General features: G+C 42.2%; 1 protein-coding gene across 5 annotated transcripts in view; it reads right to left on the reverse strand.

Annotated features, from left to right (window-relative positions):
* The window catches only part of DOCK1 (dedicator of cytokinesis 1), a 1,428,876-nt gene that overhangs the window by 1,170,140 nt on the left and 233,937 nt on the right, over positions 1–24,799 (reverse strand). For all 5 annotated transcript variants that reach the window (XM_029610025.1, XM_029610029.1, XM_029610028.1 and 2 more), the window contains exons 16-18: positions 19,803–19,875; positions 15,279–15,382; positions 12,757–12,940 (exon numbers count right to left, since the gene is read on the reverse strand). In XM_029610025.1, the coding sequence (XP_029465885.1) occupies positions 12,757–12,940; positions 15,279–15,382; positions 19,803–19,875 (361 nt within the window). The remainder of the gene's footprint in view (positions 1–12,756; positions 12,941–15,278; positions 15,383–19,802; positions 19,876–24,799) is intronic.

Below are 24,799 nucleotides of genomic sequence, written 5' to 3' on the forward strand. Positions count from 1 at the left end.
TCCAGGCCATAAGAACCTGCCAAGTACCCAAAAACTAAGTCTATTCCATGTAACCATTGCTAATGGCAGTGGCTATTCTCTAAGTGAACTTAATAGCAGGTAATGGACTTCTCCTCCAAGAACTTATCCAATCCTTTTTTAAACACAGCTATACTAACTGCACAACCACATTCTCTGGCAACAAATTCCAGAGTTTAATTGTGCGCTGAGTAAAAAAGAACTTTCTCCGATTAGTTTTAAATGTGCCCCATGCTAACTTCATGGAGTGCCCCCTAGTCTTTCTACTATCCGAAAGAGTAAATAACCGATTCACATCTACCCGTTCTAAACCTCTCATGATTTTAAACACCTCTATCATATCCCCCCTCAGTCGTCTCTTCTCCAAGCTGAAAAGTCCTAACCTCTTTAGTCTTTCCTCATAGGGGAGTTGTTCCATTCCCTTTATCATTTTGGTAGCCCTTCTCTGTACCTTCTCCATCACAATTATATCTTTTTTGAGATGCGGCGACCAGAATTGTACACAGTATTCAAGGTGCGGTCTCACCATGGAGCGATACAGAGGCATTATGACATTTTCCGTTTTATTCATCATTCCTTTTCTAATAATTCCCAACATTCTGTTTGCTTTTTTGACTGCCGCAGCACACTGCACCAACGATTTCAATGTGTTATCCACTATGACACCTAGATCTCTTTCTTGGGTTGTAGTACCTAATATGGAACCCAACATTGTGTAATTATAGCATGGGTTATTTTTCCCTATATGCATCACCTTGCACTTATCCACATTAAATTTCATCTGCCATTTGGATGCCCAATTTTCCAGTCTCACAAGGTCTTCCTGCAATTTATCACAATCTGCTTGTGATTTAACTACTCTGAACAATTTTGTGTCATCTGCAAATTTGATTATCTCACTCGTCGTATTTCTTTCCAGATCATTTATAAATATATTGAACAGTAAGGGTCCCAATACAGATCCCTGAGGCACTCCACTGTCCACTCCCTTCCACTGAGAAAATTGCCCATTTAATCCTACTCTCTGTTTCCTGTCTTTTAGCCAGTTTGCAATCCACGAAAGGACATTGCCACCTATCCCATGACTTTTTACTTTTCCTAGAAGCCTCTCATGAGGAACTTTGTCAAACGCCTTCTGAAAATCCAAGTATACTATATCTACCGGTTCACCTTTATCCACATGTTTATTAACTCCTTCAAAAAAGTGAAGCAGATTTGTGAGGCAAGACTTGCCCTGGGTAAAACCATGCTGACTTTGTTCCATTAAACCATGTCTTTCTATATGTTCTGTGATTTTGATGTTTAGAACACTTTCCACTATTTTTCCTGGCACTGAAGTCAGGCTAACCGGTCTGTAGTTTCCCGGATCGCCCCTGGAGCCCTTTTTAAATATTGGGGTTACATTTGCTATCCTCCAGTCTTCAGGTACAATGGATGATTTTAATGATAAGTTGCAAATTTTTACTAATAGGTCTGAAATTTCATTTTTTAGTTCCTTCAGTACTCTGGGGTGTATACCATCTGGTCCAGGTGATTTACTACTCTTCAGTTTGTCAATCAGGCCTACCACATCTTCTAGGTTCACCGTGATTTGATTCAGTCCATCTGAATCATTAACCAAAATGGTGAATAATCAGCATTGGAAGGCTTATGAGGAAAGGCTGAAGAATCTGAATATGTACACCCTGGAAGAAAGAACGTGCAGGGGAGATATGAATCAGACCTTCAGATATCTGAAAGGTTTTAATGATGCACAGTCCACAGACCTTTTCCATTGGAAACAAATCAATAGAACTAGGGATCATGAAATGAAACTCCAGGGAGGACGACTCAGAACCAACGTCAGGAAATCTTTCTTCACAAAGAGCGTGGTGGATGCCGGGAATGCCCTTCCGGAGAAAGTGGTGAAGACAAAAACAGCAAAGAATTCAAAGTAACATGGGATAAATACTGTGGATCCCTAAAGGCTAGAGGATGGAAATGAAGAAAAAAAGAGGGCATGGGGGTAACTTGCTGGTGCATATAGAAAGACAGTTTAATGGAAGTCAGCCAGCATGAATTTACACAAGGGAAATCTTGCATCATCACCAATCTGCTATATTTTTTGTTTTTGAAGTGGTTAATAAATATGTGGATAATAGTGAGCAGATGGATGTAGTATATTTGGATTATCAGATGGTGTTTAAGAAAATGCCCCATTAGAGACTCCGGAGAAAATTAATAAATCAAGGGATAGGAGGCAATGTCCTATTGTGGCTTACAAACTGGTAAAAAGATAGGAAATAGAGAGTAGACCTAAATGGTCAGTTTTCTCAGTGGAGAAGGGTAAACAGTGGAATGCCTCAGGGATCTGTACTGGGACTGGTGCTTTTTTATATATTTATAAATTATCTGGAAAGGGGAGCAATGAGTGAAGTGATAAAATATGCAGACATCACAAAATTATTCAGAGTTTTAAATAACAAGCAGATTGTGAAAAACTGTAGGAAGACCCTCCAAGACTAGAAAACTGAATTTTGGACTAATTTCTTACTGTAAATATTCAACATGGAATATAAAGATTCACTCAGACGCTGCTGAGCCTTTGAAGAGTAAGGACAGCACATACACGACGACGCTGACCATTTAAAAACATCTAGGAACTGAGCCACACGTATTAACGCTGCACAATATTTGATCTGAGCATACGCCGGCTGTTCCCCTGAAGTAGGAGATTCACTCCGAAACCCTGCAGATTCGGGCAATTTGACAGCAGGCGATTTGACTGCAGTAGGTGCAAGTGCACCATTACCTGGAAAAAGAACATTTCAATCTGGCATGACATATGCTGCCTTCTAATTCCACCAACAAGCGGCTTCCAGCAGAAAAGTACCATTTCAGCTCACGATTATTTATATGAGATTTATGCTTAAACAAAAAATTATGATTTCAAGCGACTGATGATTATACCTTTCAAGCACATAGAAGCCTTTGCTCCAAAAGGTTACCAGGTCAATATACAGGACCCTATGCTTTATGATGGTCGCTGAAACATAAGATTCTTTATAGTCCACATTGAATATTTACAAGTAAGAAATTAGTCCATAATTTTGTTGTGTAATTTTTTTTTTTTTTTACAGATAGAGGTTCTTTTGATATTGTATTGTCACATTTTAGACTAGAAAACTGGACATTTAAATGGCAGATTAAATTTAATGTGGACAAGTATAACGTGATTAAGATGGGAAAAAGTAACCTACACTGTAGTTACACAATGTTAGGTTCCACATTAGAAGCTATCATCCAGGAAAAGGTCCTAAGCATTATAGTGGACAATACTTGGAATCTTCAGCTCAGTGTGTGGTGATGGGCAAAAAAGCAAACAGTATATTGGGAATTATTAGGAAAGGAATGGAGAATGCAAGAATGCTTCTGTATTGCTGCATGGTGAGGCTGCACCTGGAGTACAGTACACAGTTCTAGTTGCTGCATCTCAAAAAAGATATAGCTGCATTGGAAAAGGTACAGAGAAGGGTGACCAAAAAGATAAAGGGGATGGAATGGCTTCCCTATGAGAAAAGGTAACGAGGTTAGGGCTTGGAGAAAAGATGGCTGAGGGGGGAATATGATAAGAGTTCTATAAAATCATGAGTGGAATAGAATAGGTAAATGTAAATCGGTTATTTATCTTTCAAAAAATACAAAGACATGGGGACACTCCATGAATTTACTAAGCAACACATTCAAAATAACTCAGAGAAAATTCTTTTTCACTCAAAGCACAATTAAGCTCTGGAATTCATTACTGGAAGTTGTGGTTAAGGAAGTTAGAATTGCTGGGTTTAAAAAAGATATGGACAAGTTCCTGGAAGAGAAGTCAATAAAATGTTATTAACCAAGCAGACTTAAGAAATAGCCACTACTTATCACTGTGAATAGGATCTATTTACTGTTTGAGATCTTGCCAGATACTTTTGATCTGGCTTGGCCACCATTGGAAAGAGAATACAGCAGAGTTGCTTACCTGTAACAGGAGTTCTCTGAGGACAGCAGGATGTTAGCCTTCACTCTTGGGCGACATCATCAGATGGAGACCCGATTAATCCATGTGGGGTTCCTCTCCAGTCTTGTAGAATATAATTATAATTAAAACAAAAAATTGGAGAAACCAATTTCGCAGGAAGGCAGAAGGATTTCATAAGACTAACATCCTACTGACCTCAGCAACTCTGCTTTCTCCACACAACGGGTACAAACAACACTGGTTCTTGTCGGTGATAGAGAGGGAGGCAGCCTGAACCAAAACAATGGGCCCTAGGCAGGAGAGTTGGGTTCTACACCTCAAATAGTTTCCGAAGGACAGACTGGCCGAACCTACTGTCACATCAGCGATCCCTACCCAGACATTAATGAGATGTGAATGCGTGGAGAGAACTCCATGTTGCAGCCTTGCAGATCTCCTCCATGGGAACAGCTTGCATGTGGGCCAACACTGCCATAGCTTTAACAGAATGAGCTTTGACATAACCCCAAGATGCAGTCCCGCCTGGGCATAACAGAAGGAAATGCAATCTGCTAGCCAATTGGATAGTATCTGTTTGGCATTAGCAACGCCCAACCTATTCTTGTCAAAAGAAATAAAAGTTGGGTGGAGAGTCTTTGGGCTTCTGTCTCCTCCAGATACAATGCTAAAGCTCACTTGCATTCCAAACTGTGCAGTGCTCATTCGCCTTGGTGTGAATGGGGCCTGGGAAAGAATATTAGCAGGACGATAGACAGTTAAGATGGGAGTCCATCACCACCATAGGCAGGAACTTTGGGTGCATACCAAACACTACCCTGTCAAGGTAAAACGTAGCATAAGGCCTGGCGCTCGCTGACCCTGTGTGCTGAAGTGACCACCACCAGAAATATGACCATCCAGATCAGGTTCTTCAGGTCACAGGTGTGCAGCGGCTCAAAAGGAGTTTTCATTAGCTGAGCTAACACTATGCTGAGGTCCCAAGACACAGAGGGAGCCTTAGGTGAGGCTTCAAACTGAAGCAAGTCTCACATGAAACATTCAACTACAGGCTGTACAGAGATGGGTGTACCAACTACACCTTGGTGATATGCACCAATTGCACTGAGATGAACTCTAACAGAGTTGGTCTTTAAGTCAGTTTATGATAGATGTATAAGATAATCAAGCAGTTTTTGTGTGGGGCAGGAGAAAAAATCTAGAGCCTTCCTCCACTTTAGTCCATAGGACTTTCTAGTAGAAGGCGTTCTGGAATGCACCAGGACCTGAGACACATCCTCTGAAAGATTAAACGGCTGCAGGATTAACCTCTCAACATCCAGGATGTGAGTGACAGGGCCTGAAGGTTGGGATGCTGCTGCCTGCCTTGGCCTTGTGTGATGAGATCTGGAGAAGTTCCCAGACTGATCGGTCTCTGGATGGACAACTCCCAAAGAAGCAGAAACCAGACCTGTCTCAGCCAATGAGGGGCTATGAGAATCATAGTCCCTCTGTTCTCACGAAGCTTCAAGAGAGTCTTCGCCAATAAGAGAAACAGAGGATACCATACAGAAGACCCTTGCCCAATGAAGGGCAAGGACATCTGAGGCTGATTTGCAGTCTGACCTTTACAGGGAGCAAAACCGAAGCACCTTCCTGTTGCAGGGGGACGTGAACAGATCTAGGTCCGGCTTCACCCAGAGGGGGAATCAGATTCACTACTCCTGGTTCAGGGACCACTCATGGGATCTGAAGACTCGACTCAGCCTGCCTGCTACCACATTCTCCGTCCCAACCAGGTACATGGTCCTGAGCACCATCCCGTGAGACAGGGTCCATGACCATATCTGGACCACTTCCTGACAGAGGAGGTACAATCCCGTGCCTCCCTGCTTGCTCACATATCACATGGCAACTTGATTGTTGGTGTGGATCAGGACAACTCTGTTGGGCAGTCGATCTCTAAAAGCCCATATTACACACCTGACTTCCCAAGCTCCAAAAAGTTGATTTGACAAGAGCCTTCCTGGGTGGACCAGAAACCCTGAGTGCTGAGTCCATCCACATGAGCTCCCCACCCCAGGGTGGATGCATTCATGGTTAGGACAATTTGGGTACGGGGACTTCGAAACAAGATCTCCTGTTCCAGATTTGAAGGTACCTGCCACCAGGACAATGAATCCCAGAGAGATAGGGTAACTCAAATGCAATCCTGGAGGCTCTGAGTGGCCTGGTACCACTGCGACCTCAGGGTCTATTGGGCTCTGTGCATGTGTAAACGTGTCAAGGGAGTGAGACAAACAGTTGCGGCCATATGGTCCAACAAACTCAACATGTGCCAAGCTGATACCTTCTGGCTCTGTTGGATCTCTCCTGCAATGGTCATCAAGGTGACTGCTCTCTGGCGAGGCAGGAAGGCCTTGTTCTAAACCATGTCTAGCAATGATTCCATAAATTCCAATTGAAGTGACAGACTGAGATGGGAATTTGGGTGGTTGAGAACGAACCCTAGTGATGCCAACACCTGGATGCTAAAACACATGGACCTGACGGCCCCTGCCTGACTCATGCTCTTGAGCAGCAATCGCCCAGATATAGGAAAACAGGCACTCCCAGCCTGCGAAGGTGTGCTGCCACCACAGCTTGGCATTTTGTGAAGACCCATGAGGCTAATGCGAGCCCAAACGGCAACATCTGGTACTGGAAGTGATGTTTCCCACCACAAATCAGAGATATTCCAGTGAGCAGGGAAGATCTCGATATCGGTGTATGCATCCATTAGATTGAGGGAGCATAGCTAGTCCTCCTTTTGCAAAAGAGGAATCAAGGTGCCCAGGGAAACCATCTTGAACCTTTTTTTTTTTTTTTTTTAAGAAACTTGTTCAACGCCCTTAGGTCTAGGATGGAACAGAGTTCTCCTGTGCTCTTTGGAATCAGGAAGTACCTGGAGTAGAATCCCCACCCTCTGAAGCGGTGAAGCCCTTGTGGTATGGGCTTCACTGATCTGGCCATCAAGAGAGAGGAAAGCTCTGCTTGTAGTACCTCCTGATATGCTATTGGCCCTCAAAATAGGCACGGAGGGCAATTTGACGAGACACCCAATAAGTTCAATTGGTACCCCTGATGGAAGATGGACAGAACCCACTGGTCTGAGGTTATACTGGGCTACTGATTTGCAAAGAACTGCAGCCTTCTCCTGACTTAAGAGTCCATCGTCCCAGGTGCAGGCAACTGGCTTACACTCCCTACGGCCCAATCCAAACCCTGTCTCTATTTACTTATTATTTAAAGGTTTTTATATACTGGCATTCGTATGTACATCATGTCGGTTTTCATGGAACTGTAATAAGGAAAGAGAAATACAGTGTTGACTGAGGAGCTGGCTGGGGTTTTGGGGCTCTCTGCTGCCTGAGTTGACCAGGGAAGCCCTGATGATGTTGATGAGAGTGAGATGGTGGAGGAAAGTACTTCCTTTGGCCAAAGAAAGACTTCCTTGGCCCTGGTCTCGCCAGCCTCCTGGATGAGAAGGACGGGTCCCGAAGTTGGGCCACAGCAATCCTTACCCTATCTCCAAAGAGATTCTATCCAGTACACGGCATGTTGGCAAATCATTCCTGTACCCTCTGGTCGGAGATCATTCCCGCATCAGAGACTCTCAATATTGTCTCGAAAACATTGTAGGTCGCACAGATGTCATGTTTTCTGAAATCCAGTCCCTTATGCACCAGCGACATGAGGGTATCTTGCTGCTGTTGTGGCAGCTGCTCAGTCACCTCCTCCACAAGCTTCCAGATGTCCCTCAAGTACTGGCTCCTGTAGAGATGGTAGGCAGCAATGTGTGTAATAAGGATGGTGCCTTGAAATACCTTCCTCTCAAGAGCGTCAATCGCTCTAGAGTCCTTCCCCGGGGACACAGAGGAATGAGTCCGAGAATATTTTGCCCTCAGGGTCATATAGGTTCATATGTGACAAACCCGGAAGTCATGCAGAAGATACATTGCATGCAGATCCATAATAGACATGGTCTTCTAGCACCGCGCATCGCCAAAAACCGGACATGGCTATGATGGATGAAACAAAGGGAACACTAACAGAAGGCGATGGCGGTGGTGTGGCGATGGCCAGAGGCACCAATGCACTGCAGCCACGGGGGAATCGATCGTGAAAGGAAACTTACCCAAATCACTGAAAACCCTGACTAGGAGATGCTACGGGAAGGCACTGAGAGGGACCCGAAGATTGAACAACAAGAAAAAACTCACAAAAAATGCACGAAAAACAAAGTTTTCCAGAAGGCCAAAAAACAGCCAAAGTGATCTCACTCACACCAAGATGCTTACAGCTCCATGGAAAAAGAGAGACTAGAGAGGGACCCCATGTGGCCGCTTGGTATAGGGCATGCTGGGCATGCTCAGTGTGCCTAGTCAAAGTTCTAGAAACTATAATTTTTCCGCATTGGGGCTCCGTCTGATGATGTCACCTATGCATGACTACCACCATCCTGCTTGTCCTCTGAGAATGGGCTTGATGGACCCAGTGTGGCAAATTCTTATGTTCTTATCCAGGTTCAAAAAAACAATTAAATGTTTTGGTTTTTTTTACTTTGACCCTATTACACTAACTAAAAACAGATTCCCCATTTTATCTTGATGGATGAAGAAGTGTCCACTTTAATGCATATAACTTTGCTTTTTTAAAATTTGAAATGGCCATATCAAAATTACTCAGCACCATCAGAGACATAAGAGACAAATTCTCTAATAATATTTGAATAATCAGACATGGAAATATACTAGGTGATTTTCAGTCTGGTTTCGTCTTGCAGAAATTTAATGAATTTATAGCAATTCAGAGAAAAAGGTTCATTGGCTATTTTTCTTTAAAATTGGTCAGTTGATAGAAAAATTCATAATGCCTGACCAAATAGTCTATGATGGATTTAATCAAATCAGCAAGTTTTCTAGCAATCTGTCATGGGATTTCAATACCAATTGTGACATTTTAAAGGAAAACTACAAACCTGCAAATTAGAAATTGGTAGAGTTTGCTATGATTCACTGAATTTGTTCATAACTTTTTTTTCTTAACTTTGCATATTTTTAAGCATCACTTCAGAAGAGAAGCTGGTATCATGTGCAATATGATTTTCTCATTAGCAAGTACAGAGGCAAAATTTTCTTTACGATTTGCTAATTCATTTCATAGGTCACATCCATTTGTTTGGCTTGTTTCAAATGAAAAAAAAATTGTTTATTCATTTTGTTTGTTTACTATTAAAGTCAATGGGGGAAGTACTGCAGCCTATTATGGGCTCCAAAATTGGGGTTTTCTCATCTATTCAAATTAAACTTTTGGGAAGACATAATCAGAAGGCGAAAGAACTCCAAGGCACCGAGACAATGGAAAAGTGGCACCAAAAGTGACAAGAATAGCATAAGGTACCATAAAGGGACAAAGCAATGGCAGCAATTTACGAAGGCACTGTAAGAGAAGCAGCAAGACTAGGAGAACACACCAAGGCTTCAAAAGAGGATCTAATAGTGGCATGAACCCTCAAAGGCAGTATGAGAGGCAACATGGCACCAAGAGTGCTATCAATATCTTAAGGAACCATGAAGGGGGAACAAAGGTATTAGGAAAAAAAACCAAAACCCCGATAAAGGGACAAAGCAGCACAAAGAGTGGCATCAACACACCAAGGTGCCATGAGCAGTACAAGAATACACCAAGGTGTATTTTCTAGGGTATGACAGCAAGGCAGAGTAATAGAAAGACCCTCGAAGTGAGGATATGACAGAAATGCTGAGTGGAAGTCAGACTACAAAGGTGCAGAATAAGGAGTACAGCAAGCAAGCAGAGTGGCATGGGAGATGTCTGTCTTCCTGTTGACACACTTGCCACTTGTCAGATTTAGTACAAGAGAATTATATGTCATTAGTATCATTTTTGTGACATAAGCTTTTACTACATTCTCTATTTCAAATTTATCTTGCTGCTGGGTGAAAATTTGGGTTTCTTGTGAAATCTTTTTGATCTAAACTTTTGTCATAATCTTTCCTGTAATTTGGAGGTTTGCATTAAAGACAAAGCTCTTCATGTATTCTGTAGCTGAACACAGTCACTTCCCTTTGTTGATTTTCAAGTAATATAACAGTTCTCTCTTCCTACTGAAATCTTTTCCACATTCAAAATATGTGAATGGTCTCTTTTCTGTGCATGTTTTCTGTTGTGCCTGGAATTCTTCCTTTTGACGATTTTACTCTAGCCTATATATATGTATATTGTCTTGTCTTCAGTATCATATCTCTGCTGTGATTTCCGAGTTACAGGCTCCTTTTCCTCTTCTCCCATGTGTGTGATAATACTGGCACTTTGAACATAAACAGGAGAATTCTCAGCTGAATTTTCTGTTGAATTTCTTTGCTTCTTTCTGAGAAATAATTTTTCTAGAACTTTTTCCCCAAGTCAGAAAAGAAGGAAGTATCCTCTCTGTGTCTTTCTAGTAACATCTTGCTCCCTTCCAGCTTCATACTGAGCTCCCAATGATGTGTCCCTGTATTACAGTTTCTGGGATTACCTTTCTCTGAAGACTGGAGGGTAGCATGGGATCAGTACATGGGATCCCTAGCGGCAAAAGGTTGGAGCTGAAGGAAAGAGGTAACCCATGTTAATTGAGGTAACCTGAATAAAACAGCAGTTACTACCCTAAGGAATGAAAAATTATACAAAATAAAATACAAATAAACTTGCTGGGCAGACTGGATAGATCACCTGGATCTTTTTTGCCATCATTTACTTGTATTTTATTTTATTTTTTTACATGTTTTATTTTGGGGACAAAACACTCTAGTATAGCAAAGAAAGTGTAGGGTACATAAGATATGCCATACTGGGTCAGACCAAGGGTCCATCAAGCCCAGTATCCTGTTTCCAACAGTGTCCAATCTAAATCACAAGTACCTGGCAAGTACCCAAACATTAAATAAATCTCAAGCTACTATTGCTTATTAATTAATAGCAGTTTATGGATTTTTCCTCTGGGAACTTATCCAACATTTTTTAAAGCCAGTTACACTAACTGCTGTAAGCACATTCTCTGGCAATGAATTCTAGAGATTAACTGTGTGCTGGGTGAAAAATAATTTTCTTATATTTGTTTTAAATGAGCTACTTGCTAACTTCATGGAGTGTCCCCTAGTCCTATTATCTGAGAGAGTAAATAACCGATTTACATTAACTTGTTCAAGACCTTTCATGATTTTGTAGAAATCTATCATATCCTCCCTCAGTTGCCTCTTCTCTGTACTGAACAGCCCTAACTTCCTAGGCCTTTCCTCATAGGGCAGCCATTCCATGCCCCTTATCATTTTGGTCGCCCTTCTCTGCACTTTCTCCAGTGCAACTATATCTTTTTGAGATGCAGTGACTAGAATTGCACACAGTATTCAAGATGCGGTCTCGCCATGGAGCAATACAGAGGCATTATGACATCCGTCGTTTTACTTGCCATTGCCTTCTTAATAATTCCTACCATTCTGTTTGCTTTTTTGATCGCCACAGCACACTGAGCTGACGATTTCGATGTATTATCCACTATGACACCTAGAACTCTTTCCTGGGTGGCAACTCCTAAGACAGAACCTAACATTATATAACTACAGCAAGGGTTATTTTTTCCTATATGCATCACTTTGCACTTATCCACATTAAATTTCATCCGCCATCTGGAAAGCCCAATCTTCCAGGCTCGCAATGTCCTCCTGCAATTTATCACAATCCACTTGAGATTTAACTACGCTGCATAATTTTGTGTCATCTGCATATTTTATCACCTTACTCGTCGTACCCCTTTCCAGATCATTTATAAATATATTAAAAAGCACTGGTCCAAGTACATATCCCTGAAGCACTCTACTGTTTACCTTTTTCCACTGTGAAAACAGAACATTTAATCCTACTCTCTCTGTTTCCTGTCTTTTAACCAGCTTGCAATCCATAAAAGGACATTGGCCCCTATCCCATGACTTTTCAAGTGAAAGAACTAGGCTGAGATCCAAGTAGCCAACAAGAAGGCATCAAAACTCCCAAGGTGTAGCATCAGAGGCATGGCAGCTAGATACAGTGGAGGCAAAGCTCCCAAGGTGGTACATCAAGGGAAGGCCACTAGGCAGAGTGGCAACTAGTCCACCAAAGTGGTATATCTAGGTCATGGCAGATAGGCAGAACAGCAGCAAGACCCCCTAATGTAGTTTCAGGGGTAACTAGGCAGACAGTCAGTATAGCATAAGGGTATAGCAGCAAGACTGAGTGGTAGCAAGACCCCCAAGGTGTATAGTCAGGAGCAGGGTAGCTTCACATTGATTAGTCCTCCATCCTGTCTACTTGCCCTCTTCTCCTGCCTCAGCTCTGTCCTGGTTACTACCTCACTCATGAATTTCTTGGTTGCTATACTTATTATTCTCATTGCAGCACTTTTTAATGGGCCATAGACTTGAATCGGAACCAAATGAATGAAATAAATTTTTGTTTAATTCATGGGCACCCTCCTTTTATTTTGGGGGGGTCCACAAATGAAACAAAAATGGTCTTATTTGTTGCATTTTATCCATTTGTTTCAAATGAATGCTTACCCCTATTTCTCTTACATTAGCCAAGTCATGCAAAAATGCCTTTAAATTGTATTTTTTCTTAAATATTTTTATCATTGATTCCAATCAGTTTTAATATAGAAGAGAAAATGGTTTCCTGTGATAGCTTACCATTCTGCGTAAGTTTGGTTGAACAAACAAGAGTGGAAATCTGGAAAGAATCTTTGCTGATAGTGCAGCTGCCAAGGTTCTGCATGCTCTTCCCAGTTGCAGAATGCCCCTTTTCTTCCAGTTCTATTTTTGTGGATGGTAGACTCAAATATGTTGAAGCATCTTCAAGTTTCTTTGCTTCTGCCTGTAGTAGAATGCATTTCAGGAAGATAATTTATCATGCAGCACTATAGGAGGTGAACACAGATTTATCAGTAGAATACAATAAGTAATTAACTCAAGACACAAGGTACATCAAGTGATCAAAAATGTTTGGTCATGTGGAAAAAGGTGGTACTTGTCTTGGGTATAATTAATCTTTGTAAGTCTACCCAGTGATAATACTAAAGCAGGAGTTCCATTAATGGAGTTTGAAGGGGGTCGCTTTTTAGTAAGTGTTCTAAATCTAAGACATATCCTCTTATGATGTTACAAGAATGTGATGGAAAGTTCCTTAGCTTAGAACATGCACTAAATGTTCATTTTTGTATTCTGAAAAGTCTCTGTGGAATATCAGTATCTAGTACCCTCAGGACCACCACTCATTTAGCCATGGCTATGAGTATTAATCAGTATTATTCTTTATCAACATGCACCTTGGCATACTAAAAAGGTCTAAACTACAAAATAAATATAATAAGACTGAGACTGGATCATTATCTAATGGACATTTATACATTCAGAAAAATATTTTTCCCCAGGAAAAGGCTTTTTTTTTTTAACTTTAGTTATCCTATTACTGCACCAATAATACAGCAAAAACTCTGTTCCAACTTTTTTTGACAGAAACTTATTGATATGCACAAATAACCAAAATAAGGAACAAGATAAAACATAAACATAGGATATATAATTTAGAATTAAAACGGGCAAAAAAAATAGGAGAGGAATTATTTCTTTTGAAGTCTCTCAGTGCTCACTCATACTTCATCATTAAAATGTAGCCTTGCCAACTCTGATCCCTGCCCACACATATGCAGCAGCAACAGAGGAGTTCCCCACTTTTTCAATACTACATAAGATTGTTAAGTATTCAAAAGGACATTGTCATCTTTTGGCTAAGATCTCTATTTATTTAAGCAATTTATAGCCCTCTGATCCACCAAGCTCAGCGGATTAAATTTAGATACAAAGTCAATATAACATACAAGAAAACATATAAGAAAACAATAGCGCATAAATAAAATAAAGTCAAAGAGTTATATACCAAATTAATCTATAAAAAGTCATGTTATATTCTCAGGTAAAAAAAAGGTATAGTCCACCAGACTATAATGAGCTCAGTCAATAAATCTTTATTCACAAGGCTGCATTATTTCAGCTTTAGAATAGTCATTACAGCGAACTAAGTTTGCCAGAAGATAACACAGGGGAACAAGGTCCCGTCCCCCACACGAGTCATGTTTCACAGAAACGCTGTCTCAAGGGGGCAGTTTATGGGCAATGCTTAACAGGAGCAATTGCCCATCTCAGAAAGTGAATAGGCTGGCAAGACAACTACAGCAATTCATCAAGAGTAATTTGTCATGAAAATGCTTAAAGCATCAAAACAGGCAGCTCATATTTGCAGAAGCTTGCTTTGTGTACAGAGGTTCTATTTTTATAAAACTGCAGAACTAAAGTCTGCAAGTAGAAAGTACACGCAGACTGCAGACCAAAATTTTAAAGCAGACTTGTCTGTATAAGTCTACTTTAAAAGTTAGCATATATGTGCAGAATGCAGTGCAACATACACACACAATTACACTTGCTAGTTAGCAGGTGTAAATTTGTACAAGTAGATTTATGTACATATTTTTGAAAATCAAATTTATGCATGTAAATACTATCATTGCCAACTCCACTCCCAGAATGCCTCTTTTCAGTGACTGTAAAAGTACACACGGAATCGCTTCTACACATACTTTTAGGCATATATCCCCGGGAAAATATTCCAAAAGCCTATTTACATACATAAAATCATGTTTAATGCATATAAATGCGTTTGAAAATCAGGCCCACGGTATATATGTCCATCAACTCCATTAACTTAATTATTCAAGTGTGTTTATAGGATGTGCATTAGCACTGCCTGAGCATTGCTAAAATTAAATTCTCTGATTGACAGCGAATATGCTAAAATCCATTACTTATTTTCAATGTATTGTACACTCATGCCTTCAGAATCCATTTCTATTTCACCTTGAACACATTTTTTTGTTTTTAATCTCCTTTATCAATTTTACACAAGAATGTATAATTAATGAAAATTATTTCATCACCATATATAGCACATTCTACTACATCCCTCTATTCAAAAATGTTTGGTCGCCATATGTTATCTAGGATAAACATTTATAGTTATACAGATCTGATACCGTCCCAGTACTATTTTGTTCATAATAATTAAATATGTGACAAATGTTCATTTAAAGTTTGGTTGCCCTGAAAAGTATTGCAAGCAAATCAGCTTTTATTACACAGATCATTGAAAAATACTGTACCTTGTACACTATAAGATCATGTTCTCCATCCCTTAAAGTTGTTCCATCATATCTCATTAGTTTTACAAAGGCTAACGCAAATATTTTTTCAGACTTATCTTTTGCTGTTCAGAAAAGAAAGCATATAAAAAATTATTTGTCAGCTTTGTAACATGATGCATTCATAAAATCAAAAAACACAAAATGTTTTAAGAGATTCTTTTATTTTATTTAAATTTAAAACCACTTTTCCAATGAGCTCAAGGCACTGTAAAATATTTCATTAAAAATATTGCATCATTATATAACCAAGACAATAAATACACAGACATGGTCCTAAAATTTCTGTATATAAATTACAATAAAATGCAATGAGAGGGTAAATAAAAAAAAAAAAAGCGTTCGCTAAACAATATCAAACCTATTAGACTAAAACATCTTTAAAAAAAGAATGCAGTAACACAAAGTCCAATTCTCCTAAAATATTAAAGAGTATAACTAATGATTAGAGTCCTTCGTTTTCAATTTAAAATGATTTTCACCCCTAAATTCTCAGATTTTCCCCAAATGTGACATTCTGTTTAAACTGATATTCACCTGCATTTTAGACTGATTAAACAACTTCTCCCAAACGGCAGATGCAGTGTTTCAAAGGCCTCCAGTCACTGCTAGAAGACAGAGTGGGCCAAAGTGCATGATGTGTTCCAGTTCCACCCTCCACCTGTGAAAGCACTCACTCCCCAGTGCCACCAATGCTGTTTCAAGTCCCACCTCCTCACCCCCCAAGCAAAGAAAGTTTCTGGTCTCTGGTGCCATGAATGCAATTCAAGCATTCCCCATCCATCAGAAGCACTTTCCAGCAGGCTTCCTGGCCCTGCATAAAAGCATTCTGCTGAGGCAGAGAGAAGAAGCCTGGAGCCACCACTGGTAAGGATGAATGCTGTTTCAGTGTGTGTGGAGGGGAAATGGTGGGGGCGGGGGGGGGGTTACAGAGATATAGAGGCATGTTAGGCAGAGCATCTGAGTAGAGATGGTGATGCTGCTGAGTGGGTGGGTGAGAGATTCTGATAATGTTTTATTATCCTGGCTTCCATCCATCTAAATAAATTCCAATATTTACCCAGAAAAATTAGTTCCTTTTTTCAACTGATTTTCTCTTGTTTTTGTGTTCATCATAATAAAACCTGATAAATTCCTGAGCAAAATAAACAACTAAAAACTAAAAATGAAGGTCCCAACTAATGCTACATTAAGACCAAAGCAAAAAAGTTACAGTATTAATATGCATTCAGTATTAAGGCATCTTTGCTCTCAAACATTAGCACAAACAGTGAAATCAATATTCAAAGGCATTTCACCCAAATAACTTAAGCTATCAAGTTAAATACCAACTCTTAAATACCGTGACTAAAACAGGGGTGTTTTGGGGTACAGCTGACATAGCAGAATAACTTATTCAGCTAACTCCGATAACTATCTTAACCAGTAATATTCAAAGAATATTGCCAGCTAAGCAGTCATTACAGAGCAAAAACCATCCTCAGAGTGGGCATGACCTGATCCCTTGCTACCCAGTCCAGTCAAAGATCCTTGAGCCCTCCAAAATAATTATTAAAGTTGTGGGCCTCTAGGCCTAAAAAGCCTTCTTCCCCTTCCCCAAAAAATCAAAAAACAAAAAATGTAAGGGCTGCAGCAGTTGGGTACCCCTCTTCCTTCCAACCATTGCTAAGTCAATTCTTCCCATCCTGTCCCACCCCAAACCATTAAAAGCAACCAGGAGCTCAGATCTTGCATCTGGCTCCAGATGCATCCAGCATCGCTCAGACGGTATCACTGGTTGCATAAGCTACTAGCACTGCTGTCAACTCTGACACTGTACACTGCTTTGGACATCCTAGCTTGTCAGGTCTATAAGAGGCTTAAATAAATACATGTCTTGTTTGCTTAGACTCACCAGTGTTATGTTACGAGCATCTAATATTCCAAACTTTATAGCTAAAAATTTGCTCTAATGTAGGTTGCACACATGAAGGGTAATTTTAAGACAGGCTGCATAAGGGAAATGGCAAGTTATTTGTATACCTTCATAAACTCAAAAGTGTGCACGTAAGTTCAAACTCTTTTCCAACCCCACCCCCAGGAATGCCTCCCTATTACAGGTGCATGAGGTGGATCTACGTACAAATTTTTACCTGCATAGATGGAGGGTAATTTTCTGAAAGCCTACTTCTGTTGGTAAAGCACTGCTTTATCAGCAGAAATGGCTTTTAAAATCACCCTCATTTCGGACAAGTCAACCCAAACATGGGGGTAATTTTTTAACTGCTCGCATTGGTGCAAAGTCTGTATGTATTTTGTGCCCATGTACTTTGCCCCCTGAAAATTATCGCATGAAAATTATCCACATATATCCACACACAGTTTGAAAATTACCCTTTATAAACACAAAGGGCCAGATTTTAAAAGCTCTGCGTGCATAAATCTGGCCGGATTTACGAGCGCAGGGCACTCGCGTACCGGCGCGCCTATTTTGCATAGGCCGCCGGTGCGCACATAGGCCCAGGACGTGCGTTAAGTCCCGGGGCTTCGTAAAAGGGGTGGGAGGGGGCGTGTCCGGGGTCAGGGGCAGTTCGGGGCGGGTCCGGGGTGTGGCGCCGGCCCGGGGGCGTGGTCGAGGCCTCTGGACCAGCCCCCGGGTCGGGTGATGGCGCGTCAGCAGTCCGCTGGCGCGTGCAGATTTACGCTGCTTCCAGCAGGCGTAAATCTGCCAACAAAGGTGGGGGGGGGTTTAGATAGGGCCGGGGGGTGGGTTAAGTAGGGGGAGGGAGGGGAAGGTGAGGCGGAGGGAACAGGCAGCGCGCGCCGGACTCGGCGCACGCAGGTTGCACAACTGTGCACCCCCTTGCGCGCGCCAACCCCGGATTTTATAAGATACGCACGTATCTTATAAAATCCAGGGTACTTTTGTTCACGCCTGGTGCACGAACAAAAGTACGCGCACGCGTAAATTTATAAAATCTACCCCAAACTTTTGTGTGTATTATGATCTCCAATAAATGTCACATTCATCCACATTAACAGTATACTTATGCCTCAAGGCGAGTGGCCTGTGCGCGCACTGGGAGAGCGGGCGTTCGTCCACTCTCCCACGGACTTTACTGAATCAGCGAGTTGGTGAGTGATGAACAGACATTTAACTGACTTATTTACAATAACGAGGATTATTAATGTGTAACTACTGGTACTACTACTATTTATTTTATAAAGCGCTACTAGATAAATAGCACTGTCCTTCCTCAATAGAGCTTACAATCTAGTAAAGACAAACAAATGACAAACACAAATCAGTGGGAAGTGTATTTTCTGTAAAGTAGTGGTTAGATATAAATGAACTTTAAATTCTAAATTCAGTGTTGAATGCATGTTAAAAATGCATTAATGTACATTATCAGTAATATCTACTTAAGCGTTTCCAATAAAATGAAAATTTTATGTCAATCAAATACTGAATTGTGTTGCATGAATGCAGTTCATTAATATTAAAATGGCTTAATGCGGATCATGATAATCACCACAATCCATGTTAAGCCTTACAAAGCTAATTACATCTCAAGAGTTGTAAATAAATTTCCTCAAAAGCATTAGTAAGCTAACACACCTGCCTATACTCTTGACTCTCTCTCCTACAATTTCCTACTCTGGTCTGCAATCCTAAGAGAGACACATAACCCTAAGATTGGTGATACTCATCTGATCTTACTCTCCCTCCCCACCCCCTACCCCCAGTGTGATAAAAACATCTTCCCTGGCAACAAGAGGCTAATACGGTTAGAATGTACAGAAAAAAGGTGTAGTTATTTATGACGTTAAATCCTGCGTTAGAGTAACTCACACTATGGCAATTCTGTGCTAGCAGACCCTCATTTCCATAAACTCTTCCAACTCCTCCCACTTGCATACTAAATGTAAAATTTGCATACTAACACACATTTTGAAATTTATCACATGCATTAGGTCCTTATCGCATGCATTAGAGCTCTAACGCATGTCTATGAACGATCCGGTTAGTTAGGCACCTATTTTCAGCTGAGAATTCACAAATTTAGGAGCCTAAAAATTAGGCTCCTAAATTTAAGCCTGCTATTCATTTAACCATATTTATGCTCCTAAATAGGTGCCTAATGCCTAGCTCCACCCTTAAGCCACCCATCTTTTACAGTCCAAAATTTAGGAGCCTGGCAAAACTAGTAAATTTTCAAAAGAACCAATTTAAGAACCTAACTCCCAAAGTTAGGCATGGAAACACCGACAATTGGCCTCTAACGGCTTAACACCTTTAGTTAATCCCATGTTTGCCACAGGATGGTAACATGCATTAAAAATACGTTAAAGTGCACTTTTATTGCATTATAGTAAATAAGCCCCATAGAAAGCAAATATCATCAAAAAGCATGACATCTTACAAAACATGAGAAAAGTCTTAATAGGATTAATTGATTTCACCATAAAGCAATAATATGAGATCATTAAACTGAAAATACTTACAATCCTGAGATGATCTGTGCCGAAAAGTGAATCTTAAGTGACTACGATTCACATCCTCAATAGGGATTGCAACCTTAAGTAAAAAAAAAGTAACATAAAAAGCAAGAATTTAATTTATTAATGAGCAAATGCAACAAACGATTACAAAGGAAAATTGGACCTTACCTAATTTTCATTCCTGAAGTACCACAGATCAGTCCAGACTCCTGGGTTTTGCCTCCCTTTCAGCAGATGGAGAACAGTGAAAGTTTTGCAGACACTGCCTCTTAACCTGGTGTGCCACCTGCAGTCCTTCTAATAAACCAATACTATAATATCCCCCAAACGAGCTGAGGAAAGAGGAAAATGTATAATTGATAACTATAACCAAATTTGGAATGTTAATTGTAAGGACTAACCAGAAACCTGTGCCATTCTTTAGAATTATTATAGTAAACAGATTGAGCGGACTCTTCAAATCTCCTCTCCCCCACCGGGTGGGACTCTAGACTGATCTGTGGTACTACAGGAATGAAAATTAGCAGGTAAGCACCAAATTTTCCTTTCCCTGTATGTACTCTGATCCGTCCAGACTCCTGGGATGTACCAAAGCTTCCCTAATCTGGGTGGGACTGCAAGAGTCGTGCTCGAAGTACACTTGCTCCGAAATTGCCAACATCCAATTGGTAGTGTCTGGCAAAGGTATGTAAAGACTTCCAAGTAGCCACTCTGCAAATCTCATGCGGTGACACTAGCCGATATTCTGCCCAGAAGGCCATCTGGGACCAGGTAGAATGAGTCCTTAACCCCTCCAGGATAGGACGACCGCAACAGATTTATGCGGGACCAATAGCCTCCTTCAACCAACGCACAATCATGGCTTTTGATGCCTTCTGATCCTTTTTCGCACCACTCCATAGCACAAAAAGGTGATCCAAAAATCTGAGACTGTTAGTGACCTCTAGATACCACAACAAAGCCCTTCTGACATCCAGACATCTTAATTCTTTTGTTATCAGGCGCACCAACCTCCAGATTTGAAAAAGCTGGAAGCTCCACTGACTTGACTTAGGTGGAATGCCAAACCACCTTCGGCAAAAAAGAAGGAACCACCCGCAAAGAGACTCCGGAATCCGAAATCTGCAAAAAAGGTTTTCTGCACGACAGGGCTTGAAGTTCTGACCCCCTTCTAGATGAACAAATCGCCACCAAGAAAACCACCTTCAAAGTGAGATCTTTCATGGTGGCTCTTTTAAGAGGCTCAAATGGCGCTGCACACATGCCCTTGAGGACCAAGTTAAGGCTCCAAGAAGGGCACACCTTATGAACAGAGGGGCACAAGTGCTTCGCCCCTTGGAGGAAATGTACCACATCCAGATGCGCAGCTAGGGTTGTTCAATGAATCTTGCCTAGTAAACAACCCAGGGCTGACATGTACTCTCAGGGAACTAAAGGACAAACCTTACGTTAGGCCTCTCTGCAAAAAAGCCAGGATCTGCACCACCAACACTAGCTGAGGATCAACCCCTTGCTCCATACACCAAAACTCAAAGATCCTCCAAACCTGGACATACACCAAGGAAGTGGAAGTCTTTCGAGCCTGCAACAGAGTAGAAACAACATTCTCGGGGTATCCTTTCTTCCTTAATCGCCTCCTTTCAAACGCCAAGCCACTAGACAAAAGCAATCCCCTTGATCTGAAAATTTGGGGCCCTGACATAGCAGATTTGGCAGATGGCTCAGTCTTAACAGGCTGGCCACTGCTAGATTGACCAAATCTGCAAAACAAGGTCTCCATGGCCAATCTGGTGCCACAAAAATCACTTTTCCTGGATGGATCTCTATTCTCCTCACAACCTTGCCCATCAGAGGCCATGGCGGAAACATGTAGAGCAGAACGTCATGCGGCCAAGGAAGAACAAGGGCATTGACCCCTTCCATTCCACTCTCTCTCCTGCAACTGAAGAATTGCAGTGCCTTGCCATTCCCCTGAGTTGCCATCAGATCCATATGAGGAATGCCCCATCTGCAAGTAATGCGACCCATTGCTTCCTCAGATAGCTCCCATTCTCCAGGATCCAATTGCTGTCAGCTGAGAAAATCTGCTTCCACGTTGTCAGAACCTACATTTTGAGAAGCCGCTATCAAGGCCAGATTCTGCTCCACCCAGTACATCAGCATCTCTGCTTCCTGAGCAACCATTTGACTCTTGGTACCACTCTGGTGGCTGAAGTAGGCCACCATCGTTGCATTGTCTGACAGGATTCTGATAGGATGGTTGCACAAAAGAGATAGAAACCTCTGCAAAGCCAACCACACTGCTCTAGTCTCTAAACGATTGATGGACCAGGACACTTCCTCCATTGACCATTGGCCTTGCACCAACTGGAACTGCACAGCTCCCCAACCGGAGAGACTGACTTCGGTAATCACTCCCATCCAATGTGGCACCTCCAATCCACGCCGCGGCACAAATGGTCCCGACCAAGCCACCATGAAAGACTGGACCTGGCTGACTCTGTAAGCAGTAGTGGAAGATGAAACTGCTCTGACATCGGATCCCACCAGGATAGTAACACATTCTGTAGAGGTCTCATATGAACAAAGGCCCATGGGACCAGCTCCAGGGTAGGTGCCATGGAACAGGGGACCTGCAATAATCCCAGACCCTAGGAACTTGGGCCTCCAATAGGTTCCGAACTTGAGTCTGTAGCTTGATAATCCACTCCTCCGTGAGAAATACTTTCCCCACTCAGGTACCAAAGCGCGTGCCCAAGAACTCCAGAACCTGCAGAGAAAGATGGCTCTTTGACAGATTCTTCATCTAGCCCAAGGATCACAAATGTGCAACACCACTTTCACCGTCTGCCTGCAAAGGTCCACCAACTTTGCTTGGATGAGCCAGTCATCCAGAAATGGATGAACCAGCACCCCCTCCTTTCTGAGGGCTGCCACCACCACCACCACCATCACCTTGGTGAAGGTCCTCGGGGCCATTGCTAGCCCGAATGGGAAAGCGCAAAATTGAAAATGTCTCCCGAGAATCATAAACCGGAGATACTTCTGATGGTCCGGGTGGATCCTTATGTGTAGGAGGTATACTTATATTAGATCCAATGAAGCCAAAAACTCACCGCTTCGTACCACTGCTATGACAGACCTCAGAATCTTCATCTGGAACAGAGGTATTTTGAGAGCTATGTTCACTTTTTTTGGTACCACAAAATAAATGGAATAACATCCCATCCCTTGCTACTCCTGGGGAATGGGAACAATGGCTCCCAGCATTTGCAGTCGTTGGATGGTCTGCTGCACGATCAGCTTCTTTTCTGCCGAAGCATAAGGAGATACAATGAACAGGCTTCCTAGCAACCGAGCAAATTCTAAAAGCATAACCTTGTCCTATGACGCTTAGAACCCACTGGTCCGACATGATTTTGACCCACGTCTCATAAAATTAAATCAAACAACCCCTCATGACTGGGATTGAGGAGTGGGCTGGTCTTGCCTCACTGTGCGGGCTTGGCTCCGCCACTCCCTTCGCCGGACCCCTCTCTGTTCAGCTTACATCCATGAAATAACTGGTTCCAGGACTGTGATCTCCCCGAGGTCTGCCCCTGGCCAGCGTCCAGAGCACTGTTCTGACGGAAACACCTCTGCCCCCAAAATTGAGAGGGCAGAGGAAGAAATCCTTTTGACTCTTTGGGCTTGTCCTCCAGTAGCTTGTGCACTTTGTCTCCCAGTTGCTTTATCAGCTGCTCCAAGTCTTCTCCAAAAAGGAACATGCCCTTAAAAGGCAAAGCTCCCAACTAAGCCTTCGATGAAACATCCGCTGACCAATTCTGTAACCAAAGGAGCCTCCTAGCCGAGACCGCGGACATCACCACCCTGGAAGAAGTGTGAATGAGGTCATACAAGGCATCGGCCCCATAAGCGAACGTAGCCTCCAAGCATTCCGCCTATTTAGAATCCCTGTAACCTTGTTACTGCTGCACCCATCTCAAGCTAGCAAGAAGCATAAAACTGCTGCACACTGCAGCAAAGATGCCCAGAGCAGACACCTCAAAAATCTTCTTAAGGTGCACCTCGAGCTTCCTGTCCTACAAATCCTTCAGAGCTGCCACGCCAGCTAATGGAATGGTGGTGCTGTAAGTGCCAAGACAGAGGCATCCAACCTTGGAACCCTTAAGAGCTCCAGAGTGTATTCGGAAAGGGTTAGAGCTTATCCATGGCTCTGCTAACCTTAAGGTCAATCTCGGAGTATCCCACTCCCTGACCACCAACTGTTTTACTGACTTATGAAAAGGGAAAGTTCTGACTGGACAGCATAAGCCAGCTATGACCGGATCCACTGAGTCCTGGTCCGACTCCTCCTATGGAACCGTTATCCCTAACTCCACCAGGACATGCAGAATCATGGGTACCAGTTCCTCCTTTTGAAATAGGCAAACTACTTTGGGATCATCTTCCTCCAAAGATGGGACCTTCCTCCAATTCCTCTCCGGATCCTGCCCATTCCTGGGTGGACTAGAGTCAGGAAAACCGTCCCCAGATGGCAACCCACGATCAGACTCCTCGAAGGAACCTTCATTGGCAGCCCCTGGTACCATTGGGCCGAGGACTCTCTGAATCCTTGTGCCCTCCCCCCCCCCCCCCCGAAAACTTACATCTCTTCTTGGACAGAGCTTCTGAAAATGTTCGCATGGGTGGGGGGCACCCCGCAGTCCTCTGCCCCATAAAGGCTTCATGCATGAGAATAAACTCCAGAGAAAAGGGAGCAGGACTAGGAGAATCCCCCTCCAGAAGATCTGGTTCCTTCTCAGACTGCCCCTCCTGGGCTCCCCAGGCTCCATCAGGGCTTGAATCTGCTGGGGACAGAGCTGGTAAGAGATCACCTCCCCTGCTGTCCTTTCTGCTCCTCTTTTATATATTTATTTTTTAAACTCAGGAACAGAACAGCAGGTTTTGCACCTCCCCCATCTGCTGGAGACAGAGAAATACTGAGGGACTGCAGATGG

This window comes from Rhinatrema bivittatum, chromosome 7, assembly GCF_901001135.1.
Source record: "Rhinatrema bivittatum chromosome 7, aRhiBiv1.1, whole genome shotgun sequence".
Taxonomy (NCBI): Eukaryota; Metazoa; Chordata; class Amphibia; order Gymnophiona; family Rhinatrematidae; genus Rhinatrema; species Rhinatrema bivittatum.